A 24,951-nucleotide genomic window follows, 5' to 3' on the forward strand; every position below is an offset into this window, starting at 1 on the left:
TGGTTGATTGATTTATTATGAAATTTAGGTCTTTAAGACCAAGCACCAGAACCCATCAGGATTATTCAGTGCCATAATGAAGGTGAAATATATAAATTAATGATATGACTGATAATGAATATGTGAATAGACATACTAGTAAAATTCATTGTTAAAATATCAACGTAAAAAAATGAAGAATGATATTGGATAGAACCAACAAAAATAAATATAAATTAAATTTTATATCCAAAATATATACTTAGTATATAAATTATATATGACTAAAATCTTTATTAAATATACCAAGATCATATCTCATTAAAATAACCATATTTTTTCAGGTAACCCATAAGGTTATCTACCTCAACGTCATTTAAAATTTCTAAAATAGTCTTCCCAGTTAGTGAGTACTTTGCTTTAAGGCAATTAAATTTAGGACAGTGCACCAGCATGTGCTCAATGGATAGCTGACCACCACAGTGAGCACAAATTGGGCCACTGGCTCCCTCTAAAATATAGCTATGAGTGAAGCAGGTATGGCCAATCCTAAGCCATGTTAAGATGATCTCAAATCTTCTGTTACGATTAAAACCCGAACTCCAAAAAATGATACTTTTTCTAATGTTTCTGTACTCTATTTGTATATAAAATGGGGGAAGTCCATCTCTGGTACCACCATTTTGTACGAATGTATTGTCTGATAGCTAGACGCATATCCAAATGTGGCACCTTATTAGTTAAGAAATCACATCTTGCAGCATCCTTTGCTTTACTATCAGCCAGTTCGTTTCCTTCTGGACCAGTGTGCCCAGGAATCCAACAAAACTTTACTAATTTGTGACGAAGAGAAAGAAAAAAAAAGGCATTCCTGAGCCTTTTGATTTAAGGGATAGGTAGGGTTAAACTTCTGGCTTCTAAAACACTCCTTGAGTCACTATATATTACTGTGGATTTAAATTTATCACATGCAAGATTTAAAGCATCAACTATGGCTGTTGCTTCAGCAGTGAATATGGATGAGGAGTCTTAACTTTTTTATATATGATTCCCCCTCACACACCACTGCACATCCTACTCCATCTTCCGATTTTGATCCGACAGTATAGATTTTCCTGTCATTTATATGCCTCTCATCATGCTCCAAAAACTTGTTTCTGACTACTACTTCCAGACATTCTTTTCTTCTTTGTCTCTTTAATGCAGACATCTATTGCTGGAATAAACCATGGAGGGATAGCAAGATGTTTACCTTGTAGGATCTTCTGCATTTTTATGCTTTCATCCTCCAGTTCACCCAGCTGTCTGATTTGAAATGGTACTGAAGATCTAGGTCCAAAAAGACTGGAGTCACACTGTTTTAAGATCTCAAAAGAAGGATTCTCCTTCAAGCTTTTCAGCCAAATGGTGTGTCTCAGACCTAGCTCATGCCTCCTTAAGTCCAGTGGTAGCTGATAGGGGTCTACATAAATACTCTCAATGGGTTAAGTTCTAAAAGCACCAGTGTAGATCCTTAGCCCCATATTATGCACAGCGTCCAATTCCTTAAGTTTAGTCTTTGAAGCAGATGAGTATACTTGGCAGCCATAGTCTAACTTATATAAACATACTGCATTATAAAGCCTTAACAATGATTTCTTATCAGCGCCCCAATTAAAATTAGATACTCTTAAAATATTTAGTGATCTCTTCACTTTCACTTTTAACTGATCAATATGATTATTCCAAGTGAGATTTTCATGAAAGATCATTCCTAAAAGTTTTACTTTGGTAGAGTAAGGTAAATTAATTCCATTTAAGGTAAGAGTTGGAATGGTTTCCTTAGTTTGGCGTCTGCAGAACCGAACAGCGACAGTTTTACATTCAGAAAATCGAAACCCTTGCTCATTAGCCCCCTTGCTTACTTTATTGATGGCTCTTTGCATGAACCTGATAGTAGATGCTGCATCATATCCTGTGCAGTACAGAACTAAATCATCTGCAAATAAAGAGCCTTTTACTGGTGAAGATATCTTTTCTAATACTCCATTAATAGCAACAGCAAAGAGACACACACTAAGGACACTGCCCTGAGGAACTCCCTCTTCTTGTAAGAAAGGTCATGACACATGATTCCCAATTCTTACCTTTATATATCTTTCTGATAAAAACGAATTTATAAATCTGATAATTTTTCCTTTACTGCCCATCTTATACAACTTTTTTATAATACCATAATGCCATGTGGTGTCATATGCCTTTCCCAAATAAAAGAAAACTCCTATTTTTTGGCTCTGTTTAGCAAAACCTTGTTGTATTTGGTCTGAGAGCCTGAGCAAGGGATCTAGAGTAGATCTACTTTTCCTAAAGCCAAACTGGAATGGAGAAAACAATTTATTGGTTTCTAAGTGCCATAGAAGTCTGGTGTTAATCATCTTTTCCATCAGCTTACAAACACAACTGGTGAGAGCTACTGGTCTGCAGCTGCTGGGTAAAGCAGGGTCCTTGTTTGGTTTCTTCATAGGAAGGATTAATGATAATTTCCAGCTCTTAAGAATAATACCAGGTTCCCAGATTTCATTTATTATATCTAAAAGAAATTTCTTTTACTTTTCAGGGAGCTGTTTCAGCATTTCATAAAGTATTTTATTCCCACCAGGGGCTGATGGTTTGGTATTCTGCAAGGCATCTTTGAGTTCCTGCAGTGTAAATTTTGCATTATATGGTTCAAAATTATTTTCACTTAAATCAAGAGATATCAGGCATTTCTAATGTCTTGGAGTTCTACAGAATAGTTCTCACTACTTGATATTCTCGAGAAATGTTCTGATTTTTCTGCGACCCTCTCTGGAAATTGATGATGAATCAATAAATAAATTTTTTGCTGTGGTTTATACTGAACCAAAGAAACAACATTACTGGGGAAAAGTAACAAAAGTTTTCAGAGAAGATGACGAATTGCTTGTGAACAAAGTTGAAATGGTGTTCCTACGCCGCAAGACCCTCTCTTCCATGCCAGAAAAGATAACATGGGAGTGGCCACCAGTGGAGGATAAACACATCATAGACACTGATTACATCTTCATAGGGCCATGTTCCCTGATGTGTTAAAGAATGGCTCATACAGATTTGATGATGTAAAGGCAAATGACCTCATGAAAAAATTGTCGTGTTTTTACTGATATATGATTGCTGAATGATGTACTGAAGGAATTGAGTATTGTTTTGTTTATAAAAAGTTTAATTTATCATAAAAGTTAACATTTATGTTTATGTTTGAAACAAAAGTCTTTTCTGGACTACATTTAAAGTGTGGAAATTTTTTCCCTTTAATGGTAAAAATTCTTCCCCAGAGTATGGGGTATAATTTTTTACACTTTGGGGCAATAACTTTACATAGAAATTTCTTACCCAGTAAGGGCAAATTTCTTACCCCAAACTGTGGGTAAGAAATTTCTCCCATTTTCTTTATATATATCTTTTGTGTTTCACGCAAGATCCAATGTTATGTTATCAAGGAGTGTAGAAGATCTCTAAGTATTACACTGAGGTATACAAATCTGTCTCAATAAAATAATTTACACAGAAGATCTCTCTTTTCAATTTGGCAAATTTCTTACCCCGCCCGACTAGTCGACCAGGGTAAGAAATTTGACAGAGAAAGAGGGGCAAGAACTTTTACAAGGCATAAAACCCTTCTATACGATTATTTACAAACACGTGACTAACAGCAGATAGACCTCGTATTGGGGAAGCATTGGGTTGTATTACACATTTCTGTCACTATTTATTTATATGTTATACTGTTTTTTTCGCATCTCGTAAAATGCTGGGTAAGAAACTTTCCAAATTCTTCACAGAACTAAGGGTACACCATTTACCCCGAGAGTGAAAGTAGGAGGTTGGGGTAATAATTTTGCTTGTAAGGGGTGGGTGGGTCCTCATATGCAGTAGGAAGCCCCAACACCTCCTCCCCTTGGAGCCATGGGGGTGCAAAGAAAAATTCCCCACCTCATTGGGGCAAAAAATTTACTGCAAATATTTTTTTACCCAGTCAGCAAATTTTTTCCCCACGGAATTGGGGAAAAAATTTGCACCACTGTGTTTAAGGGAAAACGACTGATGCAGCAGTGGATTGGGGATTCAGGAACAACTCCAAATCAAAGAATTTACTGTGTAGGTAACAATGGGTGGATGACTGCCAAAGTATTCCATGAAATTTTTGTCAATTTTTTTGAACTAACAAACAATAAAAGGCCGATTCTCCTAATTCTTGATGGTCGTGTGAGTCACACAACTCTTGAAACTGTTAAGCTGGCAAGAGATGAGCAGATCAGTATTGTTCTCCTACCTCCTCACTGCACTGATGTGCTGCAGCCACTAGACAGTGTGTTTTGCACCTCTGAAGAACTATTATGACCAGGCACTCACATCATATGAGAATACATCACGAGAACCAATCTCTAGACAGAAATTTGTTTAACTCCTTACCTCTGTGTGGGGCAAAGGTTTGTCTGAGGAGATTGTACGCAAAAGCTTTTCTTCTACTGGAGTCTTTCTAATTGATAGAAACAAATTTGATGTGTCACGGCTCAGCACATCGAAGGTGGAAGCATACAATCGGTGGATCCTTGCTGGTAGACCTGAGACTGAGGAAGGCATTCCTATTGTACAACCTCCTCAAGAAGAGGACACAGAGGATGCCATCATGCTTGGTACTTCAAAGACAAAAGACTGTACACCGCTCAGGAAAACATGTACACCTTTGCCCACTGTAACACATCCCTCCCCTTGTTCATCTGGAAAGCCTAATTATACAGTTCCAAAAGTGTGTCAGCATAGTCAGTCATGCTGCCTGTACCTTTACAGTCTTCAAGAACCTGCAGAGGCAATTGGCAAAGCTGGACAGACCAAGAAGTCCATGGAGCAAAATCATATCTGACCGACAACGTCCCAATCAGGCCAAGAAACCTGGTGCTCGTAGAATGTTAGGAAAAGGAGCCACAGTTCTAACACATGAGGAAGTAATAAGCAGCATTGAGGAAAGAGAAAAGACACAGAAGGAAAAAGAAACTAAGAAGAAGCAGAGAGCAGAGAACAAGAAAAACAGAGAACTAGAGAAGAAGAAGCAACAGCAGGGAAAAAAGAAGACCACAGCCCAGAAAAATGAATCTCGTGACTCATCTCTGAATGTGAGCTTTGACAGGATCTGGCCAGAGAGTGATGATGAACATGTAGGTGAGGCTGCTGGTGAGACTGAGGTGCAAAGATCAAAATCCACTGAAGATACAGATGTAGCAACGTCAGTGGAAATTGATGATGAATCAATAAATAAATTTTTTGCTGTGGTTTATACTGAACCAAAGAAACAACATTACTGGGGAAAAGTAACAAAAGTTTTCAGAGAAGATGACGAATTGCTTGTGAACAAAGTTGAAATGGTGTTCCTACGCCAAGAAGACCCTCTCTTCCATGCCAGAAAAGATAACATGGGAGTGGCCACCAGTGGAGGATAAACACATCATAGACACTGATTACATCTTCATAGGGGCCATGTTTCCCTGATGTGTTAAAGAATGGCTCATACAGATTTGATGATGTAAAGGCAAATGACCTCATGAAAAAATTGTAGTGATTTTACTGATATATGATTGCTGAATGATGTACTGAAGGAATTGAGGATTGTTTTGTTTATACTGTAAAAAGTTTAATTTATCATAAAAGTTAACATTTATGTTTATGTTTTTTGTTTCAGTCTTTTCTGGACTACATTTGAAGTGTGGAAATTTTTTCCCCTTAATGGTAAAAATTCTTCCCCAGAGTATGGGGTATAATTTTTTACACTTTGGGGCAATAACTTTGCATAGAAATTTCTTACCCAGTGAGGGCAAATTTCTTACCCCAAACTGTGGGTAAGAAATTTCCCCCATTTTCTTTATATATATCTTTTGTGTTTCACGCACGATCCAATGTTATGTTATCACAGAGTGTAGAAGATCTCTAAGTATTACACTGAGGTATACAAATCTGTCTCAATAAAATAATTTACACAGAAGATCTCTCTTTTCAATTTGGCAAATTTCTTACCCCGCCCAACTATAGTAAGTGGTTTTTAATTTTAAGAAATAGTAGTAAACTATTAGATAGACTGTAAGTTGGTAAACCTGGTTAAATGTATGACGATTTCCGTTTAGTCTAACAAACATTTGCTTTTAGGCCTAATAATTAGTCAAACACTAACTTAGAAGTAATGTGCATTATCAATGGAACTGACAAAGTATGACAGACGTAGTAAACCTAGCCTAGTATATTGTACCAAAAATGAAACTTGCCCCAGAGCCATGATGTACTGTATTGCCAAAAATGAGCAAAAATACATTAGACTGGACTGAGAGGGGTTCTGCACTGAGGGCCAATTTGTGACTATCGCTCAGCTCTTTGTTTGGTGTGACAGAGGTCATGCATCACGGCATCTTGAGACACATGTATTAGCTTGCATTTCAATGCCAAGCAAATGACGAGGACTAAGACACTTGTTTCTCATCAAAATGCGTTAAGTACTGAAGCCAACCAGTGCAGGCAGTCCCCAGGTTACATCGGAGGTTCTGTTCTGATGCCATGCTGTAACCCGGAAAACAACATAAGCCAGAACATTGTAAGAAAAATTTATAAAAAAGAGAAATAAAGTGATGAAAGACTTACCATTAATCCTCTGGGTGTACTGTACAGTATTTTATTTGCATTTTGATGTGGTGTGCATCCAAATTTTGACTTTATACTGTAGCTATGCAGGCAGTCCCCGGTTAACGGCAGGCTCAGTTAATGACGATCCGGTTTTATGGCGCTTGTCTAGCGACGAAAATCGGCAATTTTCGGCGCCGAAAATCGCCGATTTCCGCTTATCGGCGCCGATAATTGGATATTGGCACCAATACATACCTAACAGAGGCCCGATAACCAAAAATCTGCACTTTTTGGCGCCGATAAGCCCAAAAATTGCCAAAAAAGTGCCGGAAATCACCAATTTTCGGTTATCATCACACCCCCAGAATGGAACCCCCGCCGATAACTGAGGACTGACTGTATGTACTTTTACTGTTCCATCGCAGCATAAGATGACAATGTAATATCGGAACATCTGCTATAACCCAGAACCGATATTTTATGAATATATTTGAAAAGCAATGTAAACTCGGAAAGACGTAACCTGGGGACTGCCTGTACCAAGGTATCACTATACAATCTTTGGGTGGAAGGTATTGCCCATAAAAGAAGACTGGTGTTGTTCTTCAACTTAAGGTTAGCTTCCCTCCTAGCAGAGCCTGGGTAGTTACACAACCTACTGAGGAGCCACCACAGGTCCTAAGAAGATTAAGGCTATTCTCTCATAGTCAAAATCAGGCAGCTACACAACCTGTTGAGGAGCCACCACAGATCGCCTGACTCACACACATTGGCGATTCAAGACTGCGCACGTCATAAAGGGTGAAAATTTGCTCATGACGACTCCATTATAATACAATTACGACCAAATCGTCATGAATCGTAACTGCATTGCCAAGTTTGTCAACGTGCGCCAAGTGATGGCAGATCCACAACACCACCCCACACATACGCAGTTGAGTCACGACATCTGTCATTTGTCACCATGTCATTGTGCAAGACGCAACACTGATGCAATGGCATTGCCACTAATGCAATGGCGTTGCCGTTTGATTATGCACACGTTAACTCGCAATGGTGACATGTGGCATCCAGTACGACGTGCACCATGCACTTGGCAACCCCACATTGTGCACCGAGTGGGTTGCACAGTGGCAACGTGACTCACGTACATCGCTGGCCATAAAAGGCAGCATTCCAGACGAGAGGTCAACAGTTTCTCACAAGCAACCTCACTGTGACCTCTGCTGCTATCCTTGCTGTGTTGGATTATCCCTGTCATGATGCCAAAAACCCTTCTTAAGCAGATGAGGAAGAAGACAATGAAGATTGTGCCCTACAAGGACACCTCTCTTCAGGATGCTCCTTCTACCTCTGCGGCCGTCCAGCACCGTGGTTCCGTGTCCTCTTCTGCTTCTTTTGCTGATTGTGACCCACGTCTGCAGGGTCTTCATTGAGCTGCCGAAGAATTGTCTCAGTCGACGTCAGTGGCCCCAACTGACTACAAGGAGGAAGTGAACCCAGTGACCTTGGAACTATTCAGGGATGAGACCAAGGTACTGTCTGAGGATGATGTCCTTGGCGACGAAGAGTACATGTCCACGACGGATGCAGAGGGGGGTCGACGAGGGGTCGCAGAAACATAAGAAGAAAACTCCTTGTGTCTTCTTGTCAGATGATCGGGAGAGGATGGGATGTTGGGGGAATAGCTGCAGGAGCTCCCCTTTCTGTATGACAGGGGCCTCGCTGAATTCAAGGTGGCAGCGAAGAAGACGTGACTCCTGGCAGAGAAGGCAAAGATCCTCAACCCACCTCTGACAGGATCTCAGCTGAGTACCTGGTTGAAGTCCATCAGAACCAGGTATGGGCGGCTGATGAAGTTCAAGAGCGGCCAGGCATCAGTGAGGGACATGATGGACAGGGAAAAGTGGATTCTGACAACATTTAGCTTCTTTGGGAAAAACATTGTCCGTCAGAAGAAGCCAAAGACCCTTGGATTGAGAGAGGTAAGTCAGAAAATTGTTCTGCCCTGTATTGGTTTCATATGGTAAAATTGTTCGTTATTATTGAATATATCATAATATACGTTTTCTTGTTTCATATATGCTGTTTCCAAAATTGTTAATCCATTTTCCTTCTTCTTTCCCGACAGTCTGCTGCTGCTGCTGCTGCCCTTCCTGAGGACCCTGCCAAACTTGTGGCTGCTAGTGGAGAAGATGACGAGGAAAAGAAGTCCAAGAAGAAAAAGTTTGACCACGAACATCAGCAAAGTGAAGGCTTCATCCTTGGGAAGGTAAATATTTTATTATTTTCAATCTTGAAACAAAAAATTACATTCTGAAACATGTTGATCAACATTTATAAAATATTTGATTTTCTTAACATTAAACTATATAATTTTTTTTATAGATTTTTTTTATTGTATGTAATTTTTCCTGGTTTTCATTTCTGCAATGAAATATATATTACCATACTATAATTAATATTTTTGTCCCTTTTTTAGGTGATTGAAAACACCGAAGTGGCCAAGAAGGCACTTTTGGATCAGATAGAGTCCAATCCAAAACAAGCCTACTGGAACCTCCACCTAAAGAAGGTTGTGAAGGATTGTACGGAGATTGACCCGGTCTTCTATCCGTACCTGCAGCTGAAGATTGGGTTTCTGGTGCAGAAACTGCAAAAGGCAATGAAAGAAGGGAGACTGCAAGTGAGTTTTGATCTGTTCCCAAGCACCAGACGACATTTCTGGAAATGGGGCAAGATTCATCAACCAGATCTTTCCTGCCTCAGCCTCCAGCACCTATGCCTTCAACATGCGCTCGCACAACCAAGTTTACCACCGTCGCCTCTGATAAATCTCCATAATGCCAGCCTCCTCCCCACCGACAGTTTCCTAGAGTCCATAATACTTATTATACAAGTGCCACTTTGACGATGCCTCCTACTTCAAGTTAAAAAAAATATACCTTAGTTTTACCAGACCACTGAGCTGATTAACAGCTCTCCTAGGGCTGGCCCGAAGGATTAGGCTTATTTTACGTGGCTAAGAACCAATTGGTTACTTAGCAACGGGACCTACAGCTTATTGTGGAATCCGAACCACATTATAGCGAGAAATGAATTTCTATCACCAGAAATAAATTCCTCTAACTCTTCATCAGCCGGCCGCGGGAATTGAACTCCGGCCCATCGAATGACAGTCTGAAGCTCAACCGGTTCGGCCAACAAAGGGCTCCCTACTTCAAGTGCCACTACGACGATGGCTCCGAGTACTTCTCAACCTTAAAGTGTATTTTTGTTCCCTGGTTTTTTATTTTTGTTATTGCTTCCACAATAATAAAAAGAAAAAAGTTCTTCTTGTAACTCCTCTCTAATAATTAAGACAATGCTACTGTAAATTCTTCTTGTAGCTGTTCTAAAGATATATGCTACTATAAATTGTACAGTAAACCCCCCATATTCGAGTTCTCAAGATTCGCGGATTTCTCTGTGTAATGTATCTACCTATTATTCACGGAAAATTCGCCCATTCGCAGTATTTTTCACCGAGAAATATTCACTAATTACTGTATTTTCATATACTTTCATGACTAAATGCACTTTTTGTGATAAAACTATTAAAATACTCAGGTATAAGCATTTTTAGAGGGTTTTTCTTGTTTAAACTATCAACATAGGCAGTTCTAAGTGTTTTTAGAGGGGTTTTAAGTATTCGCAGATTTTAGCTATTCGTGGAGGGGTGCGGTACTCATCCCCCACAAATACAGGGGTTTACTGTATACTGTATGTATATTTTTTATAATATAATAGTGTAAAATGTTTATATTGTTTATGTACTAAATTTTCCTAAAAGCACTAATAACTGAATGTTGTTTCCTGCATTACTTCAACAATTGAAATGTTGAACACAGCAAGTTTTTTGTAACAATCTCCTCAACTACAAACCATCTCCAACATTTTCAAGGTTATTAAACTGGATATGAATGAAGGTATTATATATGGTGGCATCCATGTTCATGGCACAGTTACATTGCTGTTGCATATGTCAACATGTGACATAACTACATCGCAATTAAATTGCCATACATTGCCATGCCTTTACGCACTGTTGCAACTGCATGGCCTAAATCATTAGCGACATGTGCGTACGACTATGTGTGTGTACGGAATCTAGTCTCCATGTGCGCAGTGCTGTTGCTATGGTTAATTGTGTATGAAACCATGGTGTGGTAATCAGATGACACATTTTTTTTTCTTTGTGGCCCAAGGACCGGGACTGATGCCGATGACTGCCAAAACCAGCCATTATGATGTGTGAGGTCTTGAACTACCAAGTGTGTGAGTCAGGCATTATGAGTGACTCCCCCAACAAGAACAATGTAAAGCTGTTTTGGTGCTATCAAACAGACATGCCCTCAATACCTGTACCACAGAGAAGGTCCTCCTGAATACTCATGTACCCCTTACATGGGAAATGGAGCTGTCACCTCACCCAACAACTTGTACACATACTGACCTCCTGAAGCCAGAATGAGATGGTGGGTTTGAAGACTCCCTTCTTCTGCCTGCTGGCATTAACAATGGAGCTGTCACTCTCACCCAATGACTCGTACACACACTTACTGACCACCTAAAACCAGAATGAGATGGTGGTTTTGAAGACTCCCTTCTTCTGCCTGCTGGCTTAACAAGAAGTTTTCAACACTTGGGCCTAGCTAGCACTGGACACTAAAGCATCTTGTTACAATCACTACCTGCAAATTCTTAAAGGGAGGGAACTGAATACATCTAATCTCATGTCAGGGACTGTCTGGTTACGAGTCTTTGCCACAAACTCAGGAACGAGTGTCACAGTATGTAAAAAGAGACTGTGCAACCAACCTACTCTCTTTGTCAATGCTAAGACTAGCAAAGCCAGTCTTTGGTAAGATGTCTCTCTCTCCAATGACTTCCCCAGAGGCTTGAGTTTTTGATGTGAACAAGACTGCTCAAAGCTTGTCAGGAGCACAGAAAATTATACTGAAGTAGATACAATTCCTGGAAAAGGGCTAGCTGTAGCCCTTTACTTTAAAAACTGAAAGGAGCTTGTCTCGGCAGAAAAATGAGAAACTGCTATCTGCTGAAGAATGGCTCCACCCACAGAAGGTGGCCCATGTTGCCTTTAGACATCTGCATTGTCTTTGAGCCATGATGCTTATCCAACTCTATGACTTCATGGTACCTCAGCAGATGTGGCTGCTAAAGCAATGTGGGCCACAAGGGTAGCTCTTGTGGCACCTCAACAAGAATGCCCCTCAAACCAGGATAACACCTGGCTTGTGGCTAATGATCAGGTTTTATAGAGAAAAGATGTACACACTGAAGTTGTCTCAGGGGAGTTGGTGGGCATCTTCTAGTGCTGCTTAAGGGTCTGGTACTGGAGAGTAGAGCAATGAGTTTCCTGTTTAGCTGCAGGATGAACAGGTCAATTTGGGAGTTTCCTGCTTAGCAGTGTGGTAAACAGGTCAATACCAAGGTTTCCCAAACCTTGACCAGTCTTGCCACTACATGCAGATGTAGGGACCACTCCAGCCCTTTGACCTACCCCTGGTGAAAGTGATCTACCACTACCTTCAAACAACCCAGGATGAATCTGGCCAACAGCTCAAAGAAAAGGTAAGCTGCCCATTTGTGCAGCTGCATTGCTTGCTGAACATATGCTACCCTTTGCTTGTCAAACATATGCTAGCATTGTTGTTATGTTTTTGCTCACCAACACAACTGAGTGTACCCATTTCAGGAACATTGATGTGCACGTGAAAATCCTCTCAAGTCCACACACCCAAGATAAACCAGCCATTCAGGTGTGCACTCCATACCTTGTTTGATGCATCCAAACCATACGAAAGTTCCTATTGTCCAACCAATAAGCATTACCTTCCTCCCCAGCTCAGGAGCTCAGGGAATGTTGGAGATCAGAGTGCAGGCTTGTTCTTGTTGAAACAAAACTGTATTCATACATCCCTGTCTTGTTCTTGTTGAAACAAAACTGTATTCATACATCCCTGAACCAGCTGATTCAAGAGTCCCAAAACTGCTACAGAGAAAGAAACCAATCTCATTCTGAAAGCAATTGCACCAATCTCATTCTGAAAGCAATTGCACCTTACAGGATAACAGGATTACCAAGCTGTCAAGATACCATAGCAAATGAATGGGTCAAGCCAGACACCACTGTAAGTAAACACTCACATGAACTGTGGAGCAGTTGGCAGTCCAAAGTGCAAGGCCTAAAACTGGTAGGCTGTCTAATCATAAACACAGAGGTACTTCTAAAAGTCCTGGTGAATACGTATATGGAAATATGAATCCTTCAGATCTGTTGAAAGGGAAGGTGGGTTTCAACCAAGAACAGTGTTTGATGAACAAACTTGGAAGGTGACCAGTCTCCATCCCTCGGAAGAGATGACTAGAATCCTGACAAGTGGGCATCTATGATTTCCAGAGTGCCTTCCTACCACTGTCCACACTTTTGCTGATAGAGTGAGATATTTAGATGATCTTGGGGAATATGAGGGAAACAGTTTCATTCCTTGAAGGGGAGTCTGTAACAGTTTCAAAGACCAGAGACAACTATGGTGTCTTGCTCTCCTCCTCTTCTCCTTGCCTCTCTTCCTCGACAAGGCCTGGTAGGAAGACTGAAAGACCTGGGACGACTCCTGATTCTCAAGAAACCTTGAAGGAGGCTGCATTGTGGATAATGGGGTCCTTAGCACCAATCCTCCATTATCATAGTCTTGACCTTGCTTTTCTAAAAGTGAGGTGGTAACTAGGACCAATCCATTTCACAGTGCAAGACTGCTCCTAACAGTAGCCTCCCTTGAAAAGAGACTACAGTACACGCATTGCCACTCCTCTTAAGACAGGGCTTGGGCTTGCTTTCTCCTCTTCCATAGAGACAACAAAAATTGAAAGGTTTGCCATCAAGCTGAACCAGAAGTTCAATCATAACCATGGTGAAGTTTTAACTAAGCCATGGCATCCAACTCCACAGCCAAGAAAGAAATCCCTTCTGCATGAATCTGCTCCAAAGCAAAGCTGTTTGGCAGTCCACAGACTAATGGGTCCATCTATAGGTGGCTGGTGTTGGCATCCTTTGGAGCATATTATTTACTCTGCCATGTCAGAGGTGGGGAGACAGCTTGGAGAGTAGAGAAATGAGAGTTGGCCAGTCAAAAGATAAGAGAATCCACCTCCTCCAGCACACCCAGCTCAAGCAGAGAACAGGGGAGCCAAAAGAATGGCAAGGTGTCCAGGCCAAACCTCTAGGTGCCCTCAGTAGAGGACACCAGGTGCTGGGGAGTAGCCACAGTCATTTCGTCAAGGCTCACAAATGAGCCTGATGACCTCAAGACATGGACCCACACCCAAACCTGAGAATATAGCCATGCTTGTGATGGCTCAGTAACTGATCACAATACATCCCGGGACACAATGAGCTTGCTCAGAGGAACTAGCATGGCCAGCATTCCAGGGAAGTGCAGCCTTTTTCTAGGGATGTGAGCAGTGACTTTAGTAGTTTCAGGGTTGGCCTTCCTTACCTCAGAAGGTTATGCAAGTGATGATAACATACATTCATGCTCTGGGCACCTAGCAGATCAATCTTAGGAGTGTCAGACATAATTTTTCCAGTATGCAAAAGAACAAGCCAAAGTCAGCAACCATTCAAGTAAAATATACTTAATAAATTCAGTTCAACAATAGCCATGGTCAACACAAGAGAGTACTGCAGACACATACACAAGACAGCCAAAAAAATGGACATTGTTTACCAAGTGCGTGGGTAGTTCCCCAACTCTTCACTCACTTGTTAATGACAAACCAACTTTCAATGTACATCTGTACATATAGCCATTTGAAAGACTTCAGAACTGTATACAGAGCAAAGAACTGTCATAAAGAGCTCTTCCAAGCAAACAATAAGTGCAGTATCAAGGAGTGAAGACATTTTGCTCATCCATCAGAAATCCTTCTTAATCAAAATGCAAGTTTTATAAGTAAGAAAACTTACTGGCAGGGAAAGTGTATAAAAAAGTGGTTTAAAAGAACATAATAGCAGAGATATATTTGGAAAAGAACATAATAGCAGAGATATATTTGGAAATGTTCATTTACAAATAACCCTCTCCTATTAAAAAATACACTAGGAATATTAAAAGGGAGAAAAGAAGATCTTTCTCTGGGAAAGAGCTTGTGATATACTCAAGTCTGGTGGGACTTCCTGAGCAACAGAAAAAACAAAAATTTGGAGACAGAAGTTGGGTCTTAAGAATATTAAGGCTATCACTTCAGGCAATGTTAAGAACAAAATTAAAAGTATAAATAACATCCTTGGGATAAAGAAAAAAAGAACTGAATTTCAATTTTTAGTAACATTCAGTCATCCAGTTTATGTGAACTGATGCTTAAATGGATTAATCACAGAATGCAGCCTAACTGGAATATGGCCTGTCATACTGACAGTGAGGTAAACATTCAAGACTTCTTTCAAACAGAATTTACAATCCTGGAGACTGGTACAAGTCAGGTAATTTTGAAATGCAAGTAAAGTATGTGACATTGTTTCATATAATAAATGCCTGATATTGGTCCTTTGTGGTTCAAGTCTCCAATCCCAAAATGAAAAGATCACAAGGAAACTGGTAACTCCATTCCTGTCCAATTTTTTTTTTTTTAATAATTAAAACCATTACTGTACAAAGAGAAACAACTTGAAACTCACTTTATTATCATTATTACTGAATAATCAACAAATTCACATGGAGCAAGCCAAAAAATGTTTCTAAAAGTGTGTCCATGTGTGAAAAATAAAATACTGCAAATGCAGTATTAATAATACAGAATATACAGCATAATTATAAAGGTAAGTTCTGTATAAAGATAAGCACCAAATCATAAATATGCAGTCATACCAAAGTAACAAAGAGAGTGGTTTAAGGGCTATGGCACACCTCAAGGTTAACCCTTAAACGCCGCGCCTCTATTTACAAAAGTGTCTGTCGTATGCCAGTGGCGTTCGGGAGTTAGCGCCAAAGAGGAAAAAAAGTTTTTAGCGCCGGAAAAAATTTTTTTTAAAAAAAATCACAGCATGCTTAGTTTTCAAGATTAAGAGTTCATTTTTGGCTCCTTTTTTCGTCATTGCCTGAAGTTTAGTATGCAACCATCAGAAATGAAAAAAATATCATTATCATATATAAATATTGAAATATATGACAGCGCAAAAAAAAACTTCATATATAATTGTATACAAATTGCGCTGTGAGCAAAACGGTTAAAGATAACAAGTTATTTTTTGTTTCTTTGCATTGTACACTAAATTGTGATGATTTTGGTATATAACAAATTGTAAAACGATCAAAGCAACACAGAAAATATCACAAAATGATGCATGAATTTGTAACGCGCGGATGTACAAAAAGTTTTTTTTCGAAAATTCACCATAAATCGAAATATTGTGCTAGAGACTTCCCGTTTGTTGCAAAATGAAGGTAATTGATTGAATATTACTAGACTGTAAGTGTTTTAGCTTACAATTGCAGTTTTCGACCATTTCAGTCGAGTTAAAGTTGACCGAAGGTAGAACTTTTTCTATTCATCGTGATTTATATGAAAATATTTCAAAACTGATAAAAGCTACAACCATGAGTTATTTTTAGTTGTATTCTACATGAAAATGTACACATTTTCATATATAAAACTTTATGTAACAACTAATATAAAATGGTGCAAACATTACACTTTCTGAGATGTTCGGCCGAGTTACCGCGGGGACGTAAGGAAAAAGTTTTTTCAAAAATTCACCATAAATCGAAATATTGTGCTAGAGACTTCCAATTTGTTGCAAAATGAAGGTAAATGATTAAATATTACTAGAATGTAAGAGTTTTAGCTTACAATTACATTTTTCGACCATTTCGGTCGAGTTAAAGTTGACCAAAGGTTGAAATTTTGGCACTTATCGTGATTTATATGAAAATATTTCAAAACTGATAAAAGCTACAACCATGAGTTATTTTTTGTTGTATTCTACATGAAATTGCGCACATTTTCATATATAAAACTTTATGTAACGACTAATATAAAATGGTGCAAACATTACGACAAAGTGATGAAAGAATTTCTGAGATGTTCGGGCGAGTTACCGCCTGCGGACACATAAGGGAAAAGTTTTTTTTTTCAAAAATTCACCATAAATCGAAATATTGTGCTAGAGACTTCCAATTTGTTGCAAAATGAAGGTAAATGATTGAATATTACTAGAATGTAAGAGTTTTAGCTTACAATTGGATTTTTCTACCATTTCGGTCAAGTTAAAGTTAAGGTTGAAATTTTGGCACTTATTGTGATTTATATGAAAATATTTCAAAACTGATATAAGCTACAACCATGAGTTATTTTCTGTTGTATTCTACATGAAACTGCACACATTTTCATATATAAAACTTTATGTAACGACTAATATAAAACGGTGCAAACATTACGACAAAGTGACGAAAGAATTTCTGAGATGTTCGGCAGAGTTACAGCGAGCGGACGTAAAGGAAAAGTTTTTTTAAAAATTCACCATAAATCGAAATATTGTGCTACAGACTTCCAATTTGTTGCAAAATGAAGGTACATGAATGAATATTACTAGAATGTAAGAGTTTTAGCTTACAATTGCGTTTTTCGACCATTTCGGTTGAGTCAAAGTTGACCAAAGGTTGAAATTTTGGCACTTATCTTGATTTATATGAAAATATTTCCAAACTGATAAAAGCTACAACCATGGGTTGTTTTTTGTTGTATTTTACATGAAATTGCACACATTTTCACACATAAACTTTATGTAACGGCTAATATAAAATGGTGCAAAAATTACGACAAAATAACGAAAGAATTTCTGAAATTTTCGGCTGAGTTACCGCGCGGACGTAAGGAAAGTTTTTTTTTTTTAAATTCACCATAAATCGAAATATTGTGCTAGAGACTTCCAATTTGTTGCAAAATGAAGGTAAATGATTGAATATTACTAGAATGTAAGAGTTTTAGCTTACAGTTGCTTTTTTCCCCCATTTTGGTCTAGTCAAAGTTGACCGAAGATTGAAATTTTTTGTAGTCGACGTACCGTACGTCCACTCGGCACCCAACAGACAATTTTAGTCGACGTATGGTACGTCCAGTCGGCGTTTAAGGGTTAATGACATTGGTTAAATGGCCACCACATGGCTAAAGCAACTAAATGCAGTATCTGTGATGATCATGACAAATCCAAAAAGATTTTGGGTGGCTCAAACTTCCAAAAACTAGAACTCCAGAAGAAAGTCAGAGGAAAAATAACAGACTACACCCACAAACCCAGGTAAAATATTGTTGTAATAACTGTACTGGATGCTGATACCCTTACCATCTAAGGCATTACAAGGTAAATTCCACAGCATTAGAAAAATAGTAAAATGAACTGTTCTCTACATATATACTTCAGATCAGATTAGTCCCACTACAAATTAAATGTTTAACAACACTTAAATTTCTTATTCTCTCAATATTAAAGAGAGAGATTCCAACTACAACAAGTGTTTCCACTTACCTGGTCCTTATGAACACCCACTTGCTTGTTCATTGCAGCAATTTTCTCATGGGTCTCATTCTTGATCTTCAATGCAGCATCATCTTGTGAACCAAGGTGCTGTGAAAAAATATAAAATATTTACAAAAAAATGATAAAAAGTAACAAAAACATATCTGACAGGGTAAAAATGCTTACTACACCTTTAAGATACAAGAGAGTTTGAATTTGATTTTAACTTATTTTCTTCACTTTCTGTCTTTATCTACCAAGTGAGGTAGTTCACGAGCAGTATTTTATCTTTCCATTACAGCGAAGTGCTTGAAGAAACCAAGTTCTTATTCTTTCCAAAGAAGTTTCTGCAATAAAGTAACACTAAGAAATGAAATACCACTGATAATCCTCAATTTAGAAAATATTCATAATAAAAGGCCAACATTGGTTTATTTTAGTAGCAATTGCTACCAAAATACTGTAGTTCAGCAAGAATTGTTACTGATTTTCCTGCTACAATCTTTATGGTGTATGCAAAATACAGTTATACATGTGAACAACACTAATGTTCCTGAATATACTTTTATGCCCTACATAGGACCCATTTCAAACACACAATTATTTAGTACATTTTCTAATAATGCTCCTCGTGTTTACATCTTGGAAATCATTCATACCCAACATATTTCAATTCTTTACACTCATCTGTTTGCACTGGTCTGTACAGCCACCATAAAACTACCAAAAACCACAATAATCTACTTCTCAGACCATGGGAACTAGAATAACTAAAAATCAAGTTCCATTATCTGAAGACGGAAAAGTGATGATGCCAAGGTAAAAGCACCGGTGGAAATTAGAGTGGATACGGCTAAAAGCATCTTGAGATATAAAAATATAAATTTTCATAATAAAAATTGTTATTTGGATTAACCTACTGTTATAGATAGCTTATATCTCTGCACCAATAGGCAAGTCAACATTCAAACAAAAGAAGATAAAATGGCTGACCCTGGATAATGATCTAATACACCTGTTCTATACCAGATGTGTTTTGAAAGTTTTAGCTTGTCAGAAGGTTGGGCTGGGTCTACTTTAACAGTAGGTAAGTAACAAAATAAATTTTAATAGGAAAATATATATTATTTGGGATGAACCTTACCTATTGTTAATGATAGCTGATTCCCACATTGAGAAGAGAATGGTGGGTAGTGCAGCTAGACAAAATCCACTAAGCCAATTGAGCTAAACGTTTCTCATGCACTAGTCTGACTAAACACCTCACGGAGAACATCATGTTCTTTGACATGTTGTAGGTCTTTTAAAATCACCAAACAAAAGGTTACCTTTGCCCCTTCCACTCTTAACCTGCCTAAATAAATTTTAATTGCCCTAACATGACAAGGAAGTGTTTCCTTTTCTTTCCCAACCTCCTCCTCCTTCTAAGCTTAGTCCCATTTCTATATGGGGTCGCAGTTCTGGATGAGCCACTTCCATCTACCTCTGCGGTGCCCTTCAGCTTTCTAAGTCCCTTCTCTCTCAACTCCTCCCTCACACAGTCTTTCCATCTCTTTCTTGGTCTTCCTCGTTGTGTTGTGCCCTATACTTCCATCTCCATAGCATGCCTTCCAATATGGCCTTCCTCCCTTCTCAGTCACCCCTCCCGCACTTTCTTTGATATTTCAACCACCTTTGCTAGCCCTCTGATATACTCATTCCTAATCCTATCCTCCCTCATTACACCATCTTAACAACCTAATCTCTGTTACTTCCATTTACTTCTCCTTTGTCTTTGCCATACTTGCTGTTTCTGTACCATATAACATAGCTGGTCTTACCACTCCCTTATGGAACTTTCCTTTTAGTTTCAATGGCACTCTTTTGTCTCAAAGGACTCCAGAGGCAGCCCTCCAATTGTTCCATCCATCTAACCATTCTTTCTCCACCAAAGAGGTTAAATTTTGGAATTCTTAAAGTTCTCAGAAAAACTTAGCATTTTAACATCATTCTCAGCTCTAAGGCAAAAAAGATAAAATAGCATTCCCTTTACAACAGCCTTAAGGCGAGTGCTTGCAATAAACCTACTCTTTTTAACTGCTGAGAGTGCCAATAAATAGTGTTTCGTAAAAACTACCTTAATGGAGCCGATTCTAGAAGCTCAAAAGGATCTGCAGATAAAATTTTAGAACTATTTCTAAATTCCATGCGAACTTGCAGACAACCATGCGGACTCGCATACAACCGTGTGGACTCGCATACAACCGTGCGGACTCGCTGACACCTCATGTGAACTCCATAACGCTTTGTGCGGCCTTAACCAAACTGATGGACTAATGGCCAAATGTGAATATCTGGAACGATTAGCCTAAAACTTGACAAATAGTCCATAAAAACCATAAAAGCCTGGGCACTTATATAACAGTGGCCTTGTCAAAAACAAAACTTGGACCATCAGTGATAAAAGGGGCAAACTGGAGCGAACAGTTACTCCTGATAGCCTAACTACAGACGCAGGGCTGCTAGCAATGGCTGCAGGTGCAACGGCAGCACTCACTACAGACTGCAATCGGTCATCTGGCTTGGATGAATTGCTAGAATAACTGTGGGACAAGATGTAGGCCTATTGAAGATATAGACCTACCATAACTGTCCTGACGTAACCGAGACCTAACTCAGTCTATGGAGGACTGAAAGCAAAGGCAGGAGACAGAGGGCACACTCAAGGCTTGAACATCCTGGGATGTCAGTCCTCGTCTGGAAACTCCAGGACTATCAGGCCTGTTGGCAGGGATGCCGAGGTGACAGGCAAGGCTGCATCACGAAGTGGTCAAAGGAACAAGGGGACATTGTCCCTGCCAATGCACTGGACACAGTTGATACAAAATACTCAAATTGTTACACAAAATTCAATTCTAGATATAATGGAGTCAATATCTAATATAATTAAATCTACCCTACTAACCTGAGCTGATATTTGGGTGTAGAAGGATCTATTGTATATCCACTAGAGAAGAAAAATGGTATTTTCAAGATACAGGCAGTCCCCGGTTATCGGCAGCCTCGGTTACTGGCAATCCGGTTTTACGGTGCTTGTCTAGCAGAAGAGGTTATCGGCGCTGATCACCTCTTATCGGTGGCGTTGATTACCGGTCATCGGCGCCGCTAACCGGTTATCGGTGCCGCTAACTGGTTATCGGTGCCGCTAACCGGGGATCAGTGCTCTTATCGCTGATTTTCGGTTGTCGTCACGCCATCGGGAATTGAACCCCGCCGATAACCATGGACTGCCTGTAACATTAAGTTTCATATATACTTACCAAGTAATCACATAGCTCTACTTTCTACTTGCAAGGCAGCTGAAATTTGAAGTGCAGCTAAAATTTGAAGTACAGCTAAAATTTGAAGTTCGCAGTAGTGATTCTATTGTTTTTGTGTAAGTGACTACCCTGCCCACTATTAGGGAACAATAGGAACAACCAAAGATAGGAGCTCACTACTTTTATGCTAATGTCCATGAAAGGGGAGGAGGGAGGGCTCCAATCTGTGATTACTTGCTAAGTATATATGAAACTTAATTTTATCAAGAAAATACCATTTTCATATAAGTATCTAACCAAATAATTACATAGCTGAATCCCATATTGATAGGAGGTGGGATATATGGCCATTTTCTGCTCCAAAAACAGTCAGGTATAAAGATGAATTTGAAATATAAAACTCTGTTAGCATTGATAAAATGCTTGTTGTTTTCTTACCTGGTAAGAAGCCACTACAGGTGATTACTGCCTCTGGTCAGTGCTCACCTTGACCTGTAGTGACTTAATGTATTTGCTGTGAGAAATTTCTACTTTTTTTTAAGTGGGGACTTTGGAGTAAAGAATCTTATGAATACCTGCAAAGCATATGATAAAAAACTGCCCTTGCCCTGGGTGCAGTATCAAAAGATAAAAAGACCAGACAATGCTGTCATCTACAACAACAAAGAAATATCTAAAAACCATTAACCACAAGGCAAGACTGGTGGGCAGTCCTGGTAACAGTACCCTGCCCCTGCCTCCCCAAAAAAAAACCTTGACACCCTAACTTCAAGGCAAAAGAGTTACAGATAGGAAGGAATGCTGTCTATGCTTCTTCCCCCAGCACCATGCCAGCCACCAATAACAGACCTAGAATACTGCAATTTTCGAAAACCCTTTCTATTTCCTTCAAATAATGGGTTGCAAACATGGAGTTGCATTTCCAGTAAGTCAACTGGAAAGGTTAGCCAAAAGCGACATATTATGCCTGAAAGCATACAAAGTGGCGACAGCCCTGATTTCGTGTGCTCTCACCTTGAAGGTAGGCAGGATGTCCTCTTGTATTTGTGAATGTGCCTCCATAATAAGGCTCCTGAGGAAAAAAATAGTGCATTTTTTGACATAGGTCGCGAGGGGTTTTTAACACAACACCAGAGATTACTGGCAGGGCCTGCGATCCTCTTGGTTCTGTCTAAACAGTATCTGAGAACTCTCACCAGGCAAAGGACTCTCCTCCTCCTCTTCAGGACCGAGAATGTCCATCAGTTTTTAATGGAGAATGAGCATGGCCAGGGGTCCGATCGTGTCTCATTCTTGGTCAGGAAACCAAGTGTGAAGGAACAAACCGCGTCTCCCTGAGCAAAACCGACACACTTTGTTAGATTCTTAAGAGACACTGAACAGAGAGGCTCAAAAGCAGGCCAACTTACCCACTTAAGCACTACATCCAAATTCCAGGATACCTGTTTGGAGGTCTCGAAAGACTTGACAAGGTCACTAAGGTCTTGGTTGGAGGACAAGTCTGTCCTCTGTGCTTAAAATGTACCCCAACATTGCTCTATAACCCTTGATGGTGGAGGCAGAGAGCCCCTTGATGGTCCTTAGGAAAAGCAGGAAATCTGCTATCTGGATTACAGTGGTTTTAGCACAAGAGATGTTAGCTGCTACACCACCTACACAAGACAGCCCAATTTGACTGGTAGACTCGGCTGGAAGACTGATGTCTACATCGCGCAATAGCTTCCACAGCTTGCCTTGAAAATCCTTTCACTTTGACGAGTCTCTGAACAGTCTGAAGCCTGTCAGAACTAGAGCGGATAGTCCTTGGTGAAATTTCCAAAGGTGGGGCTGTTTGAGTAAATGTGGATCTTGTGGGAGCAATCTCGGAAAATCCACAAGAAGTCTTAGAAGGTCCAAGAACCATTCCTTGAGCGGCCAAAATGGAGCTATCACAGTCATTGTCACACTGCAATGGGATAGGAACTAGAGATCCAAGTTCGACCAGCTTATCAGCATGGCGTCTGTCGCCCATGCCTGAGGATCTGGGACCGGCGAACAGAAGAGGAAGACGACAATGGTTCTTTGATGTTGCGAACAGGTCCACCATTGGCTTGCCCCACAACTTCCATAGTCTGTTGCAGACTGCAGAGTTCAGTGTCTACTCTGTTGGAAGCACCTGTCGTTTCCGACTTAGTTCGTCTGCTAAAATGTCCATCTTCCCTCGGTTGAACCTGGTGACGATTCTGACCCGATTCTGATCCGCCCAAATGAGTAAGTCCTTTGCTGTCATGCAAAGGGAGAAGGAGTGGGTTCTCCCTTGTTCCTTTATGTAGGACAGAGCCGTAGTTTCGTCGGAGTGCACCACCACGGTCTTGTCTGTGACTGCTTGTACAAAGTGCATCAGCCCCAGATGAATGGCAGTCAGCTCTTTGACATTTATGTGCAGACTCTGTTGTTCTGGAGACCATGTGCTGGAAGCTTTTAAGTTGCCCAGAAGGGCTCCCCAGCCTTAGTCTGAGGCCTCTGCTTAGATGAAGAGGTTGAGGTTCACAAGGCATAGAGACTTTCCCTCTAGAAGACTGCCTTCCAATGTCCACCACCACAGGTCTGACTATCTCTAACATTATGAGGAACATCACTGAGTCTGGTTGTTTCTTTCTGTTCTAGTTTGCCCTCAGGAAGAACTGAAAAGATCTCATGTGTAGCCCCCAATTTCACAAACTGTTCGTTGGATGAGAGCATCCCCAATAGGCTCATTTACAAATTTGCTGAACATGATGGTAGAGCAAGGAGGTCTTGTACTGACTGAAGGCAGGACTCTACCCTCTTGGGGAACGGAAAAACCTGAAATAGAGTTTATCCTCATTCGCAAAGAGTGGATCTCCTGAGTCGGGGTCATCTGTGATTTCTCTAAGTTCATCAATAATCCTAGTTCCTGTGCAAGTAAAAGAGTTGTCTGAAAATCATTTGTGCACTGCTCCCGTGACGGTGAGCGGAGGAGCCAGTTCTCCACGTGTAGGCATAGATTGATGCCTAGCAGGTGAAGCCACTTGGCGAGGGGTGCAAGAACTCTCATGAATACCTGAGGGGCTGTGGAGAGGCCGAAACAGTACTCGAAATTGGAAGACCCTGCCCTTGAAGACAAATCTTGGGTATTTCCTGGACACCTGATATACTGGGATATGGAAATTGGCATCCTGCATATCCAGGGTGATCATCCAGTCGCCCGGTTGAATGGATGATAACACAGACTGATTTGTCTTCATTTTGAACTTCATCTTCTGTACGAAGAAGTTTAATTCGCTGACAGATTCTAAAGCCTAACAGGAGTTCCTCTATCTGGTTAACCTAATAACCATGCACTACATGAATACCACCTTAGCTAAATGAGCGCACCCTAAATAATAGACTTCGCCGTTACACTTGGACCAAGAGAATACCCTTCCAAGCCTT

The 24,951-nt window shown here is 40.0% G+C and overlaps 1 protein-coding gene across 1 annotated transcript in view; it reads right to left on the reverse strand.

The window, feature by feature from the left end:
* Positions 1-24,951, reverse strand: part of Vha13 (V-type proton ATPase subunit Vha13) — a 60,972-nt gene that overhangs the window by 5,022 nt on the left and 30,999 nt on the right. Inside the window, exon 3 of the mRNA XM_067095665.1 lies at positions 18,230-18,328. Coding sequence (XP_066951766.1) covers positions 18,230-18,328 — 99 coding nt within the window. The remainder of the gene's footprint in view (positions 1-18,229; positions 18,329-24,951) is intronic.

Source organism: Macrobrachium rosenbergii, chromosome 51 (genome assembly GCF_040412425.1).
Source record: "Macrobrachium rosenbergii isolate ZJJX-2024 chromosome 51, ASM4041242v1, whole genome shotgun sequence".
NCBI lineage: Eukaryota > Metazoa > Arthropoda > Malacostraca > Decapoda > Palaemonidae > Macrobrachium > Macrobrachium rosenbergii.